Genomic DNA, 23,236 nt, shown 5'->3' with positions numbered 1-23,236 from the left:
TCCTGACAACATTTTGCTTACTCAAAAATGCTACTCTGTATTTCTGAGAGGGAGACATTGTTATGATAAATGACATGATTTTAGTTAGGCAAGTCATATTTTAGATTTTTAAGTGGTCATATTTTATCTCCATATTGTTGTTTCCTGTATCTTATCACACATACACTTCACCATTTGCTGCAAGAGCATGTTTTCATAAGCTAGTAAAGATATTTATGCCTGAGAAGTGGTTTGTAAAAATTATAATGACAGGGAAAATTCACCATATACATAGTATGTACCAGGAATGTTGTGCTTTTATGTAAACTTTTTAAACACCAAGGGAGCATACATTTGTGTAGTACAGCTGGCAACTAGGACTAGAGTGAGGAATGCTTATGTCTTGTTTCTCTTGGAAATGGTCCCCACCTAAGCACTGTCCAACTCTGGCTTACAGTGTTATATATCGTTTTTAAATAAAAAGTTGTTAGCTGGGCGGTGGTGGCGCACGCCTTTAATCCCAGCACTCGGGAGGCAGAGCCAGGCGGATCTCTGTGAGTTCGAGGCCAGCCTGGTCTCCAAAGCGAGTTCCAGGAAAGGCGCAAAGCTACACAGAGAAACCCTGTCTCGAAAAACCAAAAAAAAAAAAAAAAAAAAAAAGTTGTTAACTATTTAGCTTATATTTCTCTTATTGCCTAACAACTGAAACCACCAAATTCTCATAGTAGTATTGTATGCACTTATTTTACTTCTTTTTTCTTTGAAATTATATACAGGAGAGGGCTGCATTTGTCACTTACAGGTGTGCTTTATTTTTTTCCATTCTCTTCCACCATTCCCTTTTTTTACCTCCCATCTTCATGTCATGTATTTCTGATTGCCCTTCTTTTTTTCTTCCTCTATCCTTTAAGCCCTCCATGTTTTCCATATGATCCCCTTTTTAGCTTCATGAACTGTAACTACCCTGTACATATACATATATATGTGTACAAAAATTACAATATAGGCTATGAACATGAGAAAGAAAGTGGTACTTGCCTTTCTGAGTCTGGGTGACCTTGTTAAATAATTTCGGGGTATATCTATTTTCCTTAAATTTCATAATTGCATTTTTCATAACTAAATAAAGTTCCATTGTGTGTTATATTTCCTTTATCCATTTAACTGTTGATGGACACCCAGTCTGTTTCTGTTTCTGTTTGTTTCCTAGCTATTACATTAATATAGCAATAAATACAGCTATGCAAGCATCTCTGTGGTGTGTTCTTTGCTTAGATACCCAAGAGTAGCTGGGTTGTTATAGTTCTTTTTAGTTTTTTGAGGCTCCTCCATATAGCTTTCCATAGTGGCTGCATCACTCTACACTCCCAGCAGCAACAGGGAATAGAGATCATCTTACCCATATCTTCACCAGCATTTGTTGTGATTTTTTTTCCTTAATGAAGGCCATTCAAACTGGGATGAGATAGAATCTCAAAGTAATTTTAATTTGCCTTTTTGTAATGGCTACAGGTGTTGAACTCTTAAAAATATTTTTTTGTCATTTATATTTTCTTTTGAGAACTCTCTATTAAGTTCATTAGCACACTTACTGATTGACAGTTTGTTTTACAGTTTGATTTTTTTTTTTTTTGCGTTTCTTTGGTATTCTGTATATTAACCCTGTGTCTGAAGTAGTTCCACTTTGTTTCTTTTGCTGTGCAGAAGTCCTAAAATTTCACATAAGCCTCTTTCCACTGTAGCATGACTGTGTCTCCAGCTGCCTTTTTCCTGCTCGATCATGTCCCCCCTTCCCCAGTTTCTTTCTGGTGCTCACATTTCAAAGACACCTTAACTTCTTTTGGATCACAAAACTTGTGCCCTTTCTAATCTCTCACAAATCTCCCTGCATGCTGCTGAAAAGAAGATGGAGCTACAGACTTTTTCCTGTATTTGAAAATTCGTATGTTCTTTTTAAAAATTAACTTTTGACAGTACTTAATTTATAAATAAGTAGTACATTTACACTGTTGCTATTCCTCCTTCTCCTCCCTCAACTCCTCTCATATACTTCTCATTCTCTAGAATTCATGACCCCTTTGTCTATAGTTAGTATTATTACACACACACACACACACACACACACACACACACACACATACACACACACACACACACACACTCACACGCACTCACAGAGTTGTATGTGTGCATGAGTATGTATGTCTGTATATATATAATTTATAAACTAGTATGTTTTATCATGGCTTATCAAAAATCCTTAGTGTTGTTTATCTCTCCTTCCTCCCCCTCTCTCTGTATCATCTTCTCTGCCTCCTCTGCCTTTCTTTCTGAAAGGCTACAGAAAGAAAACAAATGAAGGCATTATTACCAAAATACAAAGTAAGAATAAGGGCATAAACAGCAAAAGAGCAGCAAATGACAACAATCAACAGACGCCTTTCAGTAATAACTTTAAGTATTAATAGCTTCAGTTTCCTAGTCAAGAGGGAAAACTGGATGGGACTTGGCTTTCTGTTATCTTGATGTTTTGTAATGGGTTTATTGCTTTTCTATCTTCTCACCTAAATGAGCTGTTTTCCGTATTTTAGTAATGCATTTCTATTTCTCATCTGCTTCTTCTTGGTTCCTCCTTTCCTGTGCTAACTGTAGTAGTGTTTTTTTAAACTGTTTGGCTTAGTAGTTCATTTTTTAAAAAAAATTATCTTGGTAATTATAGTTAAAGATAAATGTTTGCTGTTATTATTTTGATTGTATCCTTCGCTGTTTATACGCTTATCTATCATTTCTAAATACTTGCATCTACTCTAATTTAATTTCCAACCCATTTGTGCATTCCTCCTGCTTCGGTCTCATGAATGCTGGAAGTACAGGTATGTACCATTGTGCCTGTCTGTTACTTTCCTTATTTTCCAACCATTTGCCTTAAAGCTCATCATGTTTTATGAATTATATTTTAATCATTGTATTAGATTTTAAATTTATTTTAATACCTCCTACAGCGGTTTTCTTTTATGTCTTTCTAAAAAATTAAAAGTTCTGATTTGTATTTTCTTGAAGTTAGGGTGTTGATAGTCTTCAGCTTTCCCTTGTGTTCATGAAGCTAGTAGGTTCCTGTCAATCTCTGTACTACGTCTGACAACAGTAAGTGTGTTTAACTTAAGTACAGGTAGGAAAATGGACAGTGGTAAGGGACATCTGTATGAATAGGGAGCTGTTGCTCAAAATGTGATCCAGAAGCAGTCTGGGAGGATGCCCATGATTGACAGAAGCTGCAAAAGAACTTTTGTCTCACAAGATGACCTTTTAATGTTTTAGTTATTAGGGATTTATTTTCATTTTTAGATTTATTGTGTCTTTCCAGTGAGATTTTGAGATCTGCTTTAAATATGTGTGTCTTCAATTCCAGATATTGTACTGGAATTAAGTAAAACTAACTGTATATTACCAGAAGGATATTTTGAGAAGTATTGTTGCTAATTATATCTCTGGAATTTCTTCTAAGATTTAATATTTTAAAACAGAGCAGTGTGATTTCTTCTAAAATATAAAATTTCAAAGGAATGATGCCAGCATTTGAGCAGCCGTGTATTGAGACCAGCCTTCCTAGGTTTGAATCTTAGCTTTAGTGGCATGGGCAGTACACATGACAAAATTCTTGTGTCTTGATTTCTTTGTTCTAGATACCATAATAATAATGTGAATCTTAAAAGAATCACTGTCTTAGAGTCCCTGTGATAATATTTAATACAGTTACTATGAGGTAGGTGTTTGTTAAGGAAGGCGAATGTAGCTGTTTATAGGGAATGAATATGAATTTGTTCCAAATAGTTATTTATTTAAAATAGTAACAATGCATTTGAATTGCTTGAATGATCATGTTTTTGTCTTTTCTTTTTAATCTTTGTAGCTTATCGTGAACCTCATTTTTATTACCAGTTCACAGCTCGATACCACGCAGCTCCCTGCAATAGTATCTATAACATTTCTTTTGAGAAGAAACTTCTTCAGATTTTAAGTAAACTGGTTCTTGACCTTTCCTGTGAAGTTTCCTTGCTTAAGTCTGAATGCCATCGTATTAAAATGCAAAGAGCTGGTTTGCAAAATGAATTATTCTTCACATTTTCAGGTAAATATACAAAATACCTTTAAGAAAGACAATTTGGGAACACAACCAACTGTTATTAGAATATGAATGTTACAAATCTAAATGTATTTCTTCCCCTCGAGTTTGACTTAGTGCTAATAACCCTCTAAATAAAATCCTGCTGATTCATGCTGTTAGTGGGCAGTGTGCTGTGACACTGTACTGTTGAATGGACGTTTGAGTAAGGACCTGTAGTATTCAGTTATAGTGTCAGTTAGTGGAACTGCACGCATCTGCTTGTAAGGCGGTTAACACTGTAGACCAGACACTTCATCCCGTTGAATGTGTTATCATTAATTCTGGAGACAGAAGGCACATAGTCTCAGGAATACGCATCCATGCGGTTCGTAGGATGTCCTTCTCCTCCTCTTTCCCCTCTCTTTCTCCTGTATTTGTTGTCTAGAGTTTAATTTTGGTAGAGACAGTAGAGAGGCAAGATCAAGATAAACTCTTGTCTTCTGTAATTCTTGCTTTTCTCTTCTTCAGGAAAATTTCAACAGTTTTTTACCAACTTCAAGTCAGATGATGAGCCTAAGCTTTGCTCTAGCCTGTCAAGGACACATTATTAGTGTACAGAAGCTTCATGAATCTTTGTTTCCTGGTTGTTTTAATGGATGGACAAGCTCTTAGAAAGCTTACATTTGAGTTTATCATAGGGAAGAGATGACATCCACTGTAAATATTGCAGTTAGGATCCAGCTTTGTGCTTCCTCAAATGACTAATACTTTTGAGTATTTTTTTTTGAAGGCAAACAGCAAACTCCTTTATTCAATAACAGGGAAGGCCTATATATCCTCTTCCCAGCACCCAAGTTGTGTCCCAATCTGGTGGTGTTGCGTGGTCATCCCCCATTGGCTGGGTACAATCAGGAACTCTGACAGCTCCTGTTGCTAGGCCCTTGGACAGATTCCAGGTTGATTCATAAGGAAGTACATTATGTACATGCCTTGGCAACTTGTTTGAGCCAGTTTTCTTGACCCTATGGGCTTACCCTACTACATCCCTCCACCTGAGATTTCCTTCATCCTCCTTGCAATTTCAAATCTTAGTATTCTTCTTTATGTCTTGGCTGAAAAGCTATTTCCTCCAATAAACTTTTTTTAAATTTTATAATTAATCTAATTTTACATATCAGCCACGGATTCCCCTGTCTTCCCTCCTCCTGCCCCCCGCCCCCGCCCTCCCCCCAATCCATCCCCCATTCCCACCTCCTCCAGGGTAAGGACTCCCCTGGGGATTCAGCTCAGCCTGGTAGATTCAGTTGAGGCCGGTCCAGTCCCCTTCTCTCTTCACCCAGGCTGAGCAAAGTGTCCCAAAATAGGCCCCAGGCTCCAAAAAGCCAGCTCATGCACTAAGAACAGGACCAGCCTGATCCCACTGCCTAGGGGCCTCCCAAACAGTTCAAACTAATCTACTGTCTCACTTATCCAGAGGGCCTGATCCAGTTCCATGGGGGCTCCTCAGCTATTGGTTCATAGTTCATGTGTTCCCACTAGTTTGGCTGTTTGTCCCTGTGCTTTTTCCAATCATGGTCTCAACAATTCTTGCTCATACAATCCCTCCTCTCTCTCGGTGATTGGACTCCTGGAGCTCCACCTGAGTATTTTTTAAAGTGTGTTCAGTGGTCCTTCATTTATCTTTTTGGGAAATTGTTAACTCATTCTTTTTTACCTTTTAGATTGTGGGGATTTTTTATTTCTTTTTGTGCTTTTAATGTTACATTTAGAAATCTGAGGTCATTAAGGGCTGTCACCTTTTAGTTCATTTTTTTTCTGATGACATTAAGATGCATTTTGAGTTAATTTCTGTAAATAGGGAGGTCTGGATTTGACTTTATGCCTTTGATATGTGAGGGTTTAACAAAATAATAAAGAGGAATGAAATCATGTCATTTTATGGAATATTGTTGCGAGTGGACATCATCATATTAAGAAAATCAGCCACAGATCTTTTATATTATGGTATACTTTATTATTTTATAGTTGTCATTGTTCGATTATTCTTACTTGTTTACCTCTGTCTTCAAGCTCTGAAGTTCTAACTTCTGTTTATCGATTGACCAGGTGTTATATTTTTTTTTAAATTTTATCGACTGAGCTTTTCAATTTCCAAAATTTCAACTTCATTTTTCTCTGTTTCTATTTCTTTATTGAAATCCTCATTTATATTCTGCATCAGTTTAGTTATTACATTTAGCTGTTTGTATTCTCAGTGAATTCATTCATTTTCCTGGTGACTTTTTGATTTCCTTTAACACTCTTAGAATAGTTCTTAAGAATTCTTTGGTCACTTTCTCAATTTCTCTCACCTTAGTCTATTGCTATAGAAGTAAAAGTGTTTGGAGGAGTCATGTTGCCTTGTTTTTCATGATCTTTGTGTTTCTGCATTAGAACTTGTACATGTGGGATTTCATTTTGGGACTGATTTTGCCTCTTTTATCACATGTATTCTTTCATTGCAAGTATTTTCAGTGTTTGGGGTGGGGGGACTGAACTGTAATAAACTGAAGTATCATTTGTCCCCACCGGTCTTAGAGTAAAGCAGCTAAACCCTCAGCTCCTGTTCAGGGCATTTAGGTTGATCTCTAGCACCACTCCAAAAATAGAATACTGTCTGTGAAAGCAGCCACAGCTGCTAGATAGGCCAGCTACAAAACAGCAACGGTGAATTAAATACAACCATCCCTTCAACTGCAGTGAGTTAGAGGAGTAAGGAGCAAGGGCGGAGTAGTGTATACTAGTATATTAGTTACTAAGGGTAGAGATGGAAAGGGAATAAACCCAGTAAGACCAGTGATTAGTACTAGAGCAGTAGATGAAGAGAGGAAAGTAAGTAAAAGGAAGGAACAGTAAAAGGGAAGAAGGGAAATTTAGCAGTTCCGGTTAAAGGAAAATGAAAAGAGAGACAGGTGAAAAAATGCAATCTGTCAACCTAAAACAACCCCAGAGCTCAAGAGGCAGAAACATGCATACTGTCAACTCTGGGGGAGGCAGTGTTCTTGGGAAAACTTAAAAAATCTGGGTAGAGGTGCCATCTGTATGTGGTTTTGTACCTGACCATGGAGGCTAGGCTTGATTCTGTGCAGTCTCTTGCTAGAGTAGGGCACAGGGCAAGTTTTGTGTGATTTCATGGGGATGTGGTGTGGATGCCAAGCCTTTTCACAGGGTTGAGGTGTGTATGCCAGGCCTGCCAGTGTGAAGCTGTCAGTGGGCATGGGTTGGGGACCTGGGTTGCTGAGGTATAAAGCCTGCCCTCATGTAGTCCTCTATGGCGCGGGGGGGGGGGGGGGGGGGGAGGTGGACCATGGCTGTTGGTCCTGCTATATGCAGTCTCTTAAAGGGACAGTATTAGGTCCCAGATCTGTCTCTACACTGTCTACTTTGGTCTGTGTCTCAGACCAAATATCCACCTCATGGAACACTGCATAAATTCTAACTCAAAACCACAAAGTTTTACTTCTCTGTTTAGAAGTATTCTGAAGGCCAAGCCTTAGACTATAGTCCTGTGACATGTTTGCTCTGGGTTGCCAGCATAAGCCTTGCAGTGTGGCCCCTTTGGCCATATAACTGCTTAGCCACTGAGTCTACAAGGCCCTTTAGGAATGCATTTTTTGGCACTGTGTCACTGATCTGGTGGAATAGTGAGAACAGGATTTCCCCAGTACTAATCCTCCCTTGGTAGTGCAGCTTTCATGCCTTGCCTCCTCACCATCTCCCAAACCCCCAGTCTACCTTTCCTTAAGTAATATGTTCCTTAAAATATAGTGAACCTCTCTGAGTGCTCTATCCATAGCCATTGTTCGGACACCACAGTTGCACTCTCAATGTTAATAAAGCACTCTGTCATTGGGCTGAAGCCACTGGAATTGACCTCAGACTCTGCCGTTCTGTTTTCTTTCTTTGCTACTGGAAGGAATGCTTCTCTGCAAGCACTCACTCTGTAGGATGGTTGTTCTCCAGCTATTCAGGGCTGTACTGCAGGTACTGTAGTGGTTCTGCTGGATGCAGTCTGCCATCTTTTGTTATCTTTATTGCACTAGCTATAGTCCTAGAATTGTGATGAATGGTAAGAGGGAGTCCTTTGGCCTTGTTCCTATGTGAAGCCATCTGGCTTCTCGCTCTTAAGCATGGTGGTGACTGCAGTTTGTTGCAGCTGTTCTTTATCTAGCTGAAGAAATTTGCCTTAGTCACGAGTTAGTAATGCTGAACAAGAATGACATTGGGTTCATGCTGCTCTCTTGCTCTCCCTTTTCCTTAGTGATATGGTCTCATGATTGTTTCTCTTTACATTGTCTTGTGGAGGCTGGTGTAAACCCTACTTGATTATGTCATATTGTTCTTTTGATATATTGCTGGATTTGATTTCATATTGTTGAGATTTTTTTGCATCTATGTTCACAAGAGTTATTGGTCTGGAGTTTTTCTTTCTTGCAATGTATTTATCTGAGTTTCATATCAGGGTAAATATTTCATTGTGAGATATCATTAGGTAAATAATCCCTAATGCATTATCTTATTCTGGAGCAAATACATCTATTGTTTGGGATATATTGTAAGCATTGGTAAACTTTATTTATAAATTTTCTTCTTTAACATTTTTATATACATGTGCAATATATACCAGTTACTCTCCCCATAGCCCTCCCTTATTTCATTCTCAGCCATGCCAGCCCCTATTCTTTCCTATGGATTTCTTTCTTGTATTCATTAATTGTTGTTTTGTGACTCACAGAGTTTAACTAGGGCTATCTGTGTCATCTGAGGTTAGAGCTATCCTTTCCAGTTTGATATGCTTACTAGCAGCTAGAAACTATGCTTCTCCATCTGCTGGAATCCAGTGGTTACTAATAAACCTTGAGTTTATTATTAATGGTAATGGTAAGGCCCTCTGAGCCCTTTCCCCATCATAGTTGACTGTTATTATTAATGGTAATGGTAAGGCCCTCTGAGCTCTTTCCCCATCAAAGTTGTCTGTTAGAAGAGCTTGGAATATGTGGACCTAGTGCCGCTATATACAACTGAACCTCAGGTCTACTAGAAGAGCAGCAGTAGCTCTTCACTGCTGAGCCATCTCTCCTGCCCACTACTCACCATCTTAATGATATCTACTCTAATTTGTTATATTGTTTCTTCTCTTTTCTTTTAACTGAATTTTCTTTTAGTTTTTCCAGTTTCTTATATATAAGCTTCTATTGAAATCAATCTACGTCTTCCTTTTGTCTAAAAATATATTGTTATTATTGTGTGTCAGTATATTTGTGTGTGGGCATATATTCTCCAGTGCACACATGGAGGCCAGAGGACCCCTTTGAGGGTTGGTACTCTCCTTCTCCATCTATCCAGCTCCTGGGAACAAACTCAGATCTCAGATTGCTTCCTTTACCTACTGAGCCATTTGCTATCCCATGGCTTTCCTAATATTTGTTCTCAATGGTATAAACAACCTACATTTTTAGTATAAACTTCTGTTTACTTTTCATTTCATGTCACAGATTTTGGTAAGTTTATTTTACTTTTATTAACTTAAAAGTATTGACTTTTTTGATACTTCATATATTATGCATTAATATGTTTCACCATGCCCAAGTATTTGAGGATTTTCAATCTGTTTTCCTGGTACTGATTTCTAGCTTAACATTTTTTTTTTTTGGTCTAGATGTATAAACTACATGATTTCTAGTCTTTAACATTTCAAGCTGCCTTTTATGACTCAAATGGGGAGAGTTCATTGTGAAAGTTTTATGTGAGTCTGAGAATAACATGTGTTCTGCATTGCTATATGAAAATATCTCTAGGTATCATTTGTTTAGTTATTGAAAGGTGCTCTATGAGTTAGCCGTAGTCTATTTTATATTCTGGTTTCTTTGTTTTTCAGTTACTGATATGGAGGAATATTGAGAGATAATATTAGATTTTGCTATTTTCTTACAGTTTTTCTTCAAATTGTGTGTGTGTGTGTGTGTGTGTGTGTGTGTGTGTGTGTGTGTGTGTGTGTGTGTGTGTGTGTTTTTACCTTATGTGTACATGTGGAGGCCAGAGGTTGACCTTGAGTGTCATCCTCTGTCACTCTACAATCTACTTTTTGACATGAGTTCTTTCCCTACACTTGAACTTTGCTGTCTCTCCTTGTCTGACTTGCCAGGATCTGCCTTTCTGTGCACATCAGTTCTGGAGTACAGATGCACATCACCACCCAGCTCTTGCTATTGTCTTCTGAGTTCTGGGGATCTGAACTTGGCTCTTCACTTTATCCAACTGTTTAAAACATAGATAACAGGGATTCTTAAATCCTTGTAATGATCAATCCTACTGTCATTACATAATGGCTGTATTATTCCTTGAAATCAGGAATAATACTTTTTTTTATTCTGATTTCTATTTTGTACAAAAGAAGCATTGTCTTCCAGCTTCTTTTGTGTTCCTGTTAGCAGCAGTGTACTTTTCTCCATCTTTTCCTTATATTTTATGTGTATGCTTATGTTTAAGATAGGTCTCTAAGGAAAATTTACACTCTGGCCTTAAAAAATCAAGTGCTAAATCCTGTTCTTGTTTAGTATTGTATAACCCTTATGTGCAACACATTACCTGTCCTTGATCCTTTTGGGATTATCTCTTTCTCTTTTGTTTCTGATGTTTGATTATAGCATATTTCACAGTATACATGTAGGCTCCATCTGCTTGTGTGTGCAAATGTCTGTCGTGTTAGATTTGAGACAGTTTGGTCATTCTTTACTGAACCATTCCAATGCTGCATCTCTCCTCCCTTCACTCTTGTCTTACGTGTACGTTGGTAGACTTGTCTCATGATCCTTTGTGCCCTTTCCCTTTTGTTCACTTCCTTCCCTTTTCCTTTGACCAGATTTCAGTGACGACTTACCTTTCAGTTCTCTAATTGGTTCTCCAGGTTGCTCAAATATGTTGTTATAAACTTCTAGTGAATTTCTCTCAGCTATAATTCCATTTTATGTTTTATTTATGTTATTAATATTCTTTTCCTGGCAACATGTTCTGTTTTTTTTTTATTATTTGCCCATTATTTCCTCCAGCTCTTTGAGCATATTAAAAATTATTCTCTGAGTCTGTGCTGTTTCAGGTAACCTGCCACTTCTCAGGAACATTAGAGTTAGTAAATATGTAGGCAATTCAACAGCTCCATGGAAAATTATTTCTGTTTGAAGGGTTGTGGGGGAAATGAGCCAATTAAGATTATGCGTACAATGAGTTGGCTGTTTGAAACCTGGGGCCTATGCAGGATTGTTTGGCTCGGCCTGGGAGGAGGGGACTAGACCTACCTGGACTGAGTCTACCAGGTTGACCTCAGTCTGTGGGGAAGGCTTTGCCCTGGAGGAGATGGGAATGGGGGGGGGGGGGTTGGGGGGAAGGTGAGGGGGACGGGAGGGGGGAAAACAAGGGAATCCGTGGCTGATATGTAGAACTGAATTGTATTGCAAAATAAATTAAAATAAATTAAAAAAAAAAGATTATGCGTACAAATGACATAGGATTTGCCCAGAAAATAGTATAGAATGGCTAAAAGGATGTAAGTAGCATTAGTGGAAAATTATAAAAAATTAATATTGACTGTTTTATAAGTAATTTTAATTAGAAAACTGAAGTACATTTTTCATTGTATTCTCTTAGCTGTAAAAGATGACAAAGCTAAGTCCTTTTTTTTTTTGCAAAAATAAGGTAAAAGTCTTAAGATATTAAAACACTATGTTTCTGAATTAGTTATAGATTTGAGGTCTCAAGTAAGAGTTTTTTTCATATTTTTTTTATTGGTACTGGGCATTAACCAAGGTATTTGGGTATGAGATTGACATTATACTCTGTAAGGATTATCTATTGGAAATCCTTGTGATGCCTGTTTCTTACCCCAGCTTTGAGATTGAAGTCTTAGTACAGCAGGAGTTTCCTCAGTGACCTTGCAGAGATACTTGTCAGTCCAATATTGCTTTGTCATTGAGTTTTCCTAATGCTCACTTATTTATCTCAAATAAATAGAATTGTAGTTTGCACATAGTTGCTCCTATATGTGCATAAATAAATATGTGCCTATATGAATAAGCATGATTATATTGGTTAAAATGGTCACAACCATAGTCCAATCCTGTATTGTTGTTACAGTTTATCTTTCCTTTTTAGTTTTTACCTATACACTAGGCATTGAATTAGGGTAGTGATACTCAATATATATGAATAGAGATTGATAGCGAATGAATGAATATGCACACAGTTATAATACTTATGTTGTAAAAGTCAAAATAATTCTGTTGTTAAATACTATAAAATCAAAATATCCCAGCATCAGTTACTGAGAAACTTAATTCCTAAGATTATTGTCGAAATGAGGTTTTCCTGATTTACAGAAAACAAATATTTGGCTTAGGGTTTTGCTGAGAAACTTAGCATTAGAAAAATCCAGACTTTTTTTATTGGAAGAGATGTAGTTGACAAGTGATATTTCATTTTTCAAAATTTAAGTATTTTGGTATAGTGTATCAGAACAAATATAAAATATAATATATTTTCTCAGTTTCATCTATAGACACTGATAAAGGAACCAAGCCATGTACAGAGCCAAATTGTGATACTTCCAAAAGATTATCTAAGGTATGTTATGTGCTGTTGGAAAAGAAGGAAAAAATAGAATGAAAAATGCCCAGTGTTTAAGTAGTCAGTCTTTGTGTTAGCTATTCATAAAATACATGGAGTCCCACAGTGAGGGATTTTAACAGTGAAGTCAAACTTCTCCCACTACAAAAAAAGAAATCAATATAATTGAAACTTGACAAACTACTTTAAATTTAACATTGTGTAATTGGTTATATAAAGAATGACTTTTCACTTGTTTGGCCTTATTCCATATGGCTAACCAGTTTATATTAAGGAGAAATCATGGCTGTAATTTTTCCAGTCATTTCAGTTTCCATAGATGTTTGCATATTAGCTGTGTATAGTGCCACTTCGCTAGACTTTTATATATTTCATAGATATTAGTATTTTTGTGCAGTCATCGTGTTCTACAGATACAGTGTCACATCTTTCTCTTCAGTCTTTACTCATTTATCTGATCTAATCTGAATGTCTAGAGTCTGCACAAAAACGAATAGACGCCGTGAGACTGGAGATGTTCTGTCCCTAGACCGAAAGCATTTAGTCTTCAGCAGTCAAGTCTGATGGCAGCTGTAGATTTTCACCTTAGTAGAATGATGCTCTTTTCTACTTTTCATTGACTGGATTTTTTTATGAATGGCTGTTAAATTTTGACTAGTACATTTTCTTATTTTTGTTTTTAGGAAACACATCAGTATTATATTTGTTAGAGTCCAATAAAAGATGTTTCTGTTTTTTTTCTCTCACACACTCTGTTCTATGCAATGTGTGTTATAGGATTAATTCTTCGAGCATTTTAGTGTAAAATTATGAATGTAATATAGCTTAAAGTTTATTTTTACAAGAACAATAAGGTATAGACATATAGTATAATGTCACCATTTAGGGATATTGGTATTGGCATAATCTCATGATTTATTTAGCTTTTCACATTTATTTATATCCATTCTGGTGTGTCAGGCTATATATGGTTTCATAGTTTTGGATAGTGTTACATTTCCACCACTGTAGTAAAAAGAAAGAACAGCTCCAAACTGGATCTTTGTGGTGCCTTTTTAGAACCTTATTTATGTCCTCATGACTCTTCTACTGCTTCCCGAGTCTAAGAACTCATTCTTCTATCCTCTGTTTTAAAATTTTCTCTATTTAAAAAAATCTCACAGAGGTTTATCCAATAATATACATAAGTAGATGGTTGCAGCCTTATGATAATGTTATGGTTTATGTATATATGGATATAAATACATTTATGTATGTATATAAAATTAGGTTAACATATGAAAAAGAACATGTAGCATCTATATTTTCTACTTATACCCTTTCCTCACAGTAGATCCTTTTATATTTGTTATATTGTGTGTGTGTGTGCATGTGTGCACATGTTTATGAGTCTTTATTAGTCTTATATAATATATGTATATATACATATATATGTTTTCACATTCTCTAGCCATTCATTTCTGTATGGACATCTAGCTAAGTTTCATATCTCTGTTATATTTAATAGTGCTGCTGTAATAAATATGGACGTTAAGATTTCTTGTTGGGAGACTGACTTAGATTGTTTTGGGGTGTGTATATGGGAGTGATATAGCTGGATCATAAGGTAGTTTCTATTTTTGGCTTTTCGAGAAACCTCCCTACAGATTTCCATGGAGGCTGGACTAGTTACAGTTTCACACGGTGTAAAGGCTCCTGTTTCACCATCCATCCTCACCAGTTTTGTTGTCATTTGTTTTCTTTTCTATAGCCATTCTGGCTTGACTGAGGTGGGATAGAATCTCCTTGTGGTTGTGTTGATGGTGTTTGGTTTTTGATAGTTTGAGACCAGATCTCACCCTGCAGCCAAAGCTGACTTTGAACTTATGGCAGTTGTCCTGCCAAACACTCCTGAGTTGTGAGATTCCTAGTGTATGTCATCATACTTAGCTCTTTATGTAGTTATTCATACTTTTATTTATTCTTTGAGAACTTTATGCATGTATACAATGTATTTTTATTTATTAATCAATTAATTAATTTTTCCCAGCCTGATTGATTACAGTTTCTCCTCCATCCTGTCCTCCCAATCCTTCCCCCCAAACCTCACCTCCATCCACTCCCTCTCCCTTCCCTTCAGAAAAGTGCAGGTCTCCCATGTATATCAGCCAGTCATGGCATATCAAGTTGCAGCAAGACTAGGGCACCTCCTCTCCTATTAAGGCTGGAAGAGACAACCCAGCAGGAGGAAAGGATCCCAAGAACAGGCAACAGAGTCAGAGACAGTCCCTATTTCCTCTGCCAGGAGTCCCACAAGAGGACCAAGCCATTCAACTGCAACACATGTGCAAAAGGCTCAGGTCAGTTCCATGAAAGTTCTTTGACTGGTGGTTTCAGTCTCTGTGATCCCCCATGAGCCCAGGTTGACTATGGGTTTTACCATGGTATTCTTGACCCCTCTGACTTCCATAATCCTTCCTCCCCCTATTGCACAGGATTTCCTGAGGTCCGCCTAATGTTTGGCTATGGGTCTCTGCATCCACTTCTATCAGTTGCTGGGTGAAGTCACTCTGATGACAATTGGGCTAGTCAACAATATCTGAGTATAGCAGAATATTATTAGGAATCATTTCATTGACTTTTTTTTCTTTTTTGCCAGTCATGTTTTGTTCTCTTCTTTTTGGCTATCTAGCCTCTGGGTCTTGGCCCTCCAGGCATTGTCAGGGGTGGGCTCTCTCTCATAGTATGGGTCTAAAGCTGGACCTGTCATTGGTTGGCCACTCCATAATTTCTGTGCCACCTTTGTCCCAGCATATCTTGTAGGCAGGGGAAATTGTTAAGTCAAAGGTTATATGGTTGGGTTGATGTCCCAATCCCTCCATTGGAAGTCTTGCCTGGTTACAGGAGATGGCCAGTTTAGACTCTGTGTCCCCCATTGCTGGGTGTCTTAGCTAAGGTCAACCTCAAAAATTCCTGGGAGTTTCTATTGCACTAGGTTTCTAGCTCATCCCAGAGATAGATGCCCATGATTCCAGTTGTCTTTCCCAGTACTCTATCCCTCCATCTTCCCCGACCTATTCCCTCCTGTTCCCATGTCCACACTTCCCCTTCGATCCAGACACGCCTCCCACCCCCGCCCTGTCCACTTGTGATTTCTATTCTATTTCTCCTTCACAATGAGTTTCTTGTGTCTCCACTTGAGCCTTCCTTGTTATTTAGCTTCATTGGGTCTGTGGATTTATACAATGTATTTTGATCATACAATCTCCCAATTCTCACCTCCAACTCTTCCCAGATTGCCCCCATATACTACTCCCTACTTTGTGTCCTCTTTTTCTTCTTCTTTTTTTAACCCACTGAGTTTAATTAGTGTTGTCACATGCGTAAGTTGTGGGGCCTTCACTGGAGCATCATCAGTTTACCAGAGGTCACACCTTTAAAGGACTTCTCCTGTGTATGTTCTTGGTACCTTGTAGCAAGTGGATACAGCTGTTGTGGGTTTGCTTCTGAGTCTCCTCTTTGATCCATTAGTCTCCATGTCTATTTTTGTGCCACTACCATGTTATCTTAGTCACCGTGACTCTATGGTATGTCTGAAGTCTCCAGAAGTGTTCACTCCACTTAGTGTCATTGTTATTTAGGTTCTTTTGTGCTTTCATGTTAATTTGGGGATATTTATTTTTTTTTACTGAGTTTCATGAATAATATCATTGAAATTTAAATGGGTAGTTTTTTGAATTTTCAAATTTTATTAATATTAGCATTACCATAATATAAATTCTGCCAGACTGTGATCATGGGCAGACTTCCCATTATTTGTAAAGGTATTTCAACTCCCTTGTTAGGTTTATTTCAAGGTATATTTTAAGGTAGTGAATTGGACTATTTTCCATAATTCTTTTTCAACAACTTTATTAGTGATATATAGAAAAGCACTTGATATTTCATGTTGATTTTGAATTCTGCTAATTTGCTGAAAGTCTTTATCAAATTCAAGAGTTTTCTGGTAGCATCTCCAGGATTTATTAAATATAGGATCATACCATCTGAAAATAAAGATAATTTGACTCCTTGACTCATTTCTTTTTCCCTCTTTTTAAAAAATGTGTGTGTATGTACTGATTTAACAGGTTATAGTTATGTTATATGTGTGTGTGTGTGTGTGTGTGTGTGTGTATGTTGCTAGAGTTTTCCTGCCTGGCCCACAGTCAGGACAAATCTCTCTCACCCGCCAGTCCCAAGCCGCTTAAACCCAATCAAATAAACACAGAGACTTATATTGGTTACAAACTGTATGGCCGTGGCAGGCTTCTTGCTAACTGTTCTTACAGCTTAAATTAATCCATTTCTATTAATCTATACCTTGCCACGTGGCTTGTGGCTTACCAGTACTTTACATCTTCCTTATCCTGATGGCGGCTCGCAGTGTCTCCCCCACCCAGCTTCCTGTTCTCTCAATTCTCCTCTCTGTTAGTCCCGCCTATACTTCCTGCCTGGCCACTGCCAATCAGTGATTTATTCATTGACCAATCAGCAACACATTTGACATACAGACCATCCCACAGCATGTATATATATATTACATGCATATAATAACAGTTAATGAAAGAAGAAGCCATGAATTTGGAGGAGAATGAGAGGTATATGGCAGGATGTGGAGGGAGGAAATGCAAGTGAGGAATACCATAGTTATAGTATAATATAAAAATTTAAAGTACAAAAGAAGTATATGTGTGAATACCAGCATGTATGTATACATGCACTCCCATGTACACCTGTGGTGCCTGTGGATGGGAGAGAGGATAGGACCTCCTGGGACTGGAGTTGCAGATGGTTGTGAGTCACCATGTGAGTGTTGGGAACTGAACCCAAGTGCTCTAAATGATGGTGCCAGGTCTCCAGCATCTCCTTTTTTTAAAATATCCTTTACATGCCTTAGATAAGGCTAAGACTTCATTCACTATATTGAATAATAGTGGAGAGAGTGGACATACTTGTCTATTTCTGAATTTTAGAGAACATTCCTTAAGCTTTACCCAATTTACTACCATGTTGGCCTTAGATTCTATGTATATAGTCTTGTTAATATTGGCATATGTTCCTTCTATTCTGACTTTTTTCAGGGATTTCATTATGAAGGGGTTCTAGACTCTATCAAAGGATGTTCTGCCTCTCTGAAATTGCTTGTTCTTAAATTGCTTGTGTGCTGCTATATCACATTTATTGACTTGTGTATGCTGAAACATCCTCACATCCCTAGATTGAAACCAATTTGGTGGTAGAGTTGTTTTCAATATGTTGTTGAATTCAGTTTGCAAGTATTTTATTGAGAACCTGTTCTCCTGTGATCAGTAGGAAATTTATATTTAGTTTTTTTCTTTTTGTTGTGTCTCATCTAGATTTGATATCCAGATTATAGTGACTTCATAAAATGACTTTGGTAGTGTTCCTTAACTTTCTATTTTATATTTTATTAAATACTAGGAGGAGCACTGTTGTTAGCTATTCTTTAAAAGTCTTGTAGAATTTAACAATGAATCTGCCTGATTATTGCTTTGCTAGGAACTTACTTATTACTTTCTTTGATCTCATGGCTCATTATAGATTTTCAGAATTTCCTTGACTTAAATTTTGATAGATTGTGTTTTTGTCAATTCATATATATCTTCTAGTTTTTTTTCTTTTAGCTTTTTGGAACTTTAGTTTTCAAAATATTCCCTAATAACCACAGGGATTTTATTGGTATTTTATGTAGTATCAGCTATTTCAATTTTAATTTTTTTAAATTTGCATCTATTCTCTGTTTTTTTTTTTTTGGTTAATTTCCTTAAGAGTTTGTTAATCTTGTTTTATCTTCTTTCAAAGAACTCTATTATTGAATATATATATTGAAGTTTCTATTCCACTAATTACTATTCCGAGACTATTACTTTTTTTGTACTGGTTTTAGGCTTGTCTTATTCTAGGTTTTTACAGCACTGAAGAACACCACTATTTGAATTCTTTTCGATTTTTCAATGTAAGCACTCACAGCTGTAGACTTGCCTCTTAGAATTGCTTTTGTTATATACCAAAGATTTTGGTGAATCGTGCTTTAAATTTCATTTGTAAATTTTCTCTGAATTTTTGAATGACCTATATGTCATTTAAGTGTGTCTAATTCAGTCTCAATTTTAGTTTCTCTTGTTAATGATTTCTAGTTCTATTTTACTAAGATTTAACAAGACAAAAAAAATCCTGTTTTTATGTGTTATCATTGCTTTATGGACAAACTTATTTAGTTCATAGAATGTTGAACTCCTGAGAAGTATGTGATTTCAGCAGTGTTGGATGAAATACTCTGTAGTTAGTTGTTCAGTCCATTTTATCTATGATGCAATTGAATTTGGATTTTCATTCCCAAGTATAATTTGTGGGTGATCTAGTTATTGTTGAAAATTAGCAGTAAGATTACCATTATTTTATCTACCTATTGTTCTTTTATATCCATTAGTGATTACTTTGTAAAAGCATTCAGTACGTGCATAGTCACAGTTCTTATATATTCTTTTAGGATTTTTAGCCTCCATTAATATGTAAATGACTTTCTTTAGCATTTCTTACTTTGCCTGGAAGTCTACTTTATCAGAGATCAGGCGCTGCATTGTGTTGTTTTCAACTTCTGTTTGCCTGGTTATTAACTTTCATCCTTTCAAACATCCTTGTATTTGTTTTTGACAGTGAATTGTGTTTTTATTTTTTTAAGACAATAAATAGTGGAAGCTTTTTCTTTGAAATATGAATTATCTGCCGTATACCTTTTAATTGGAGAGTGAAAACCAATGATGTTTAGTGTTGTTACATATATACACTTGCTGGTCTGTGTTATTTTATTGGCTGTTCTTCTGGTTGGTTGTATTAGTGTTTGTTCTTTTCTTTCCTCCCTATTTTTAAAAAGTATTTTTTTTTATTTTATGTGTATGAGTATTCTGCCTCCATGTATGTATGTCCCCATGTGTGTGCTGGTGCCTGCAGAATTCAGGGGTGTCAGAATCCCCAGAACTGGAGTCCTGATGATATGAGCTGTAATGTGGATTCTGAGAACTGAATCTAGGTCCTCTTCAAGAGTAGCAAGTGCCTTTCACCACTGAGCATCTCTCAAGTCTCCTCTCCCTGATCTGTATGAAGGGTTTGCTGTTTGCTGTGTTTGCTGTGCTAGATTCTTCCCTAGTTCTCATTGTTTTTTCCAGTCCTCTCATGAATATATTCCATTTTGTGCTATTACAGTTGAAACTTTCATCTCCTTTTACGTTTAGTGTTCTTGTATTTATTCTTTCTGCAGTGCTGGCTTGGTGGTCACATATACAGCTTTAATTTTACCCAGAAATGTCGTTATTTCTTTGATACTTTAAAAAGGTAACAGTTTGGCCAAGCGGTGGTGGCGCACGCCTTTAATCCCAGCACTTGGGAGGCAGAGCCAGGCGGATCTCTGTGAGTTCGAGGCCAGCCTGGGCTACCAAGTGAGTTCCAGGAAAGGCGCAAAAGCTACACAGAGAAACCCTGTCTCGAAAAACCAAAAAAAAAGAAAAAAGAAAAAAAAAAAGGTAACAGTTGGATATAGCAATCTTGGTTGACAGTATTTTACTTTAGAGCTTGAAATCAATCATTGCATGCTTTCTTAGATTTTTAATATTGTATGTTAAGAGGTCTGTTATTATTTTTACGTTTACCTTTTTAAATGACTTGCTGTTTTTCTCTTATGGCTTCTAACACTGCTTTTAGTTTTGTAATTTGAGCATCTTGATTATATTTTTTTGTAGAGAGGTAGCATGTGTTTAAAGTTCTAATGCCTGTTGTTTCCTTGTCAGTTTTCCCCTACAGTTCACTGAACTGTCTGATCTACTTTGAATGGATAGATTTTCTATATATTTGTTTTTTTTTTAATCTCTGCTCTTCCTTCTGCAACATGGATTTTTAGTTTGGTCTCTGTATTATATCCCAGAGTTGGTGGAAATTTTAGTCATGCTTGCTTGCTTATTTATTTATTTTTCTTTATTCATGTCTTCCTTCCTTCCTTCCTTCCTTCCTTCCTTCCTTCCTTCCTTCCTTCCTTCCTTCTTTCCTTCCTTCCTTCCTTCCTTCCTTCTTTCTTTCCTTCTTCCTCTTGCTTGCTTTCTTTTTTTTTAAATTTAATGAGAAAGGGTTTCTCTGTATAACAGCCTTGGCTCTCCTGGAACTCACTCTGTAGACCACCAGGCTGGCCTTGAACTCATAGAGATCCACCTGCCTCTGCCTCCCAAGTGCTGGTTGGTTGTATTAGTGTTTGTTTCACTTGCCTGGCCCTACATTTTTCATTCCTGAAATTAATTCTTGTGTTTTGTTTGGGAATATTAATGTAGAACTGGTTTATGTTTTATTTCCAACATTTTTGGGGGTTGGATCTCAATTTTCTTACTGACTTTCTCATCTATGTTCTTGACTTTTTTTTAAGTCCTGAACTGAATTTTCTGTACTTTATCCATTGCTTGTTTGAATCATCTTTGAAGTCACTAACAATCTTTACAAGTAAATTTTTGAAATTCTCATGGAGCGTTTTCCCATTTCAGTATCTTTGGATATAGTACTTTAAAGTTTATGACCTTTTGAAGGAGTTGTGTTGCCTTGCACGTGTCTTGTATTTCTGTATATTCTGTGAGCATAAGAAACAAGCTACCATAAGAACTAAAGAAGATACAGAAATGCATTTAAAATTGATTCAATCCAACTAGCACCTCCAAAGGCCATAGTACAAAAATGGCAAAAAACAATGTAGGATGAGATTTATAGTATCAGATATGGATTTTCACCATATGGAGTCGGTCTTAAATTCAAATAGAAGACAGTTATTTACCCCTTAATATTCATGCCACTATTGTACCCTTGGACCTATCTTACCAGGGCTGTCATCATTCTAGCTTGCAAGATTCACAGCTGGTCAGACTGCTTATTGCTTTTCTCCCCCAGCAACCTGTTGCCTGGACAAGACCTGTACAAGATCAAACTAGTAAACATTCCAGCCTAAATGGGGGAAAGGCTCATTAGGCATCACCCCTATCTGAGATGCAGTTGAGGGCTGATGGCAGAGGGAAAGTCAGTTTTCTTCAGGTTTTTCTCTCCTAGTAGTAGGTTGATCATGCTCCAGAGGATGGAACCACACCCATGTGCTTATGAGCAGCACTAATTGGACTTATTGTGTAATAAAATATAAGACGTGATTTAGGGGGCATGTGGGGAGAGGTGAGATGAGATGGGGAGTGAATATGATAAAAATTCATTGTATACATGTAAGAAATTCTCAAAATGTTAGTAAAATTATATTTATAATATCATAGCATGCCCTCTGAAGTTATTTTCATCTACTACAAATGTAAAAATAGTAATGAATTAGTACATGAGATGACTAGGGAACAGGAAAGAACCAATGTTAAATAAAGGGAAAAATTGAGGTGGAAAGATTGTTATAAAGGAAAGGAAATAGCAATAAATAAAAAATGATTGCCCATTAATGAAAAAAGTATAAAATACAAAAATAGAAATAGAATACAAACCATAAAGAGAACCTTTACTGAAGGCAATTTAGTATTACAATACTATTAAAAACAGTAAGAAGTTGAAGAGGGAAACATAAGCACACAGAAGGAATATGAATATTCAGGTGGCTTTTCTAGGTTCCCTGAAAAAGCAGGTGGATCATTTGATTTTGGAGACTTGTTTTTCCTATGGTGTAGGGTTGGTGCTGGGCAGGTCTCACTGGTTTAACAGAGCTGCTATACCCAGTAGCTTGCCTTCCTCGAATACCACTAGCCTCTAGTGAGGATACTTGCTTACAGTCTGTGTACATGCTCTTGAGACTCCATAGTTCACATGGAGGGGGGGCGGGAGGGGCTAAGGAATCTTTCTTAATCAAAGGTTTTGAATTTCATTAATCTGGATCTTTTGAAAGGGGTTTGTGTGTTCAAGTGTGTTGAGAAGTATGGAAGCAAACACTCTGAGATATTTAAGTGTGCTATCAAAGTCCACTAAGCATTAAAACACCTTGCTTGAGGGACAATCTGCAGCTACCTAGGAGTCAGCTAGCATTTCAGACATGTAAATCCCTATAACAGTGAACTGCACAGTAGAGTTAATTCCTAAGCAACATTTTATAATTTTCAGCAAAGAAGTTCTTCAAGTTCTTGGCTAACTTTCTTTTTGATGCTGTTGTGAGTGGAAACACGACTTTAATTTCCTTTGGGGGATGCTTCTGTTTTTAATATATGGTAAGCCAATTGTTTTATTTCCTATAAATTATGTGTCCTATAACTCAGGTGAATTTATTTATTTTAGCTTCCCAAGTTAATGACAGTGTGGAGGCTTCTAGGTTTGCTGCTTATAAGAGTATTTCATCCACAAACAGAGATAATGTTATAGTTTTCTTCCCAAATCAAATTGTTCTTTTATTTCCTTATTTGTCGTACCTGTGATTTCCCCAGACTATTTTTAAATAGAAGACTCAAA

General features: G+C 36.9%; 2 protein-coding genes across 3 annotated transcripts in view; one reads left to right on the top strand and one right to left on the bottom strand.

Moving 5' to 3' along the window:
* Spata48 (spermatogenesis associated 48) overlaps positions 1 to 23,236 on the bottom strand; it is a 231,351-nt gene that overhangs the window by 125,845 nt on the left and 82,270 nt on the right. The window lies entirely within an intron of this gene.
* Zpbp (zona pellucida binding protein) overlaps positions 1 to 23,236 on the top strand; it is a 153,973-nt gene that overhangs the window by 66,988 nt on the left and 63,749 nt on the right. For both annotated transcript variants that reach the window (XM_052734501.1, XM_052734500.1), the window contains 2 exons: positions 3,890 to 4,108; positions 12,663 to 12,739. In XM_052734501.1, coding sequence (XP_052590461.1) covers positions 3,890 to 4,108; positions 12,663 to 12,739 — 296 coding nt within the window. The remainder of the gene's footprint in view (positions 1 to 3,889; positions 4,109 to 12,662; positions 12,740 to 23,236) is intronic.

Source organism: Peromyscus californicus, unplaced genomic scaffold (assembly GCF_007827085.1).
Source record: "Peromyscus californicus insignis strain IS unplaced genomic scaffold, ASM782708v3 Scaffold_13__1_contigs__length_99412109, whole genome shotgun sequence".
NCBI lineage: Eukaryota > Metazoa > Chordata > Mammalia > Rodentia > Cricetidae > Peromyscus > Peromyscus californicus.
Note: the sequence above shows the minus strand (reverse complement) of the source record. Positions and strands in the feature narration are given on the sequence as shown.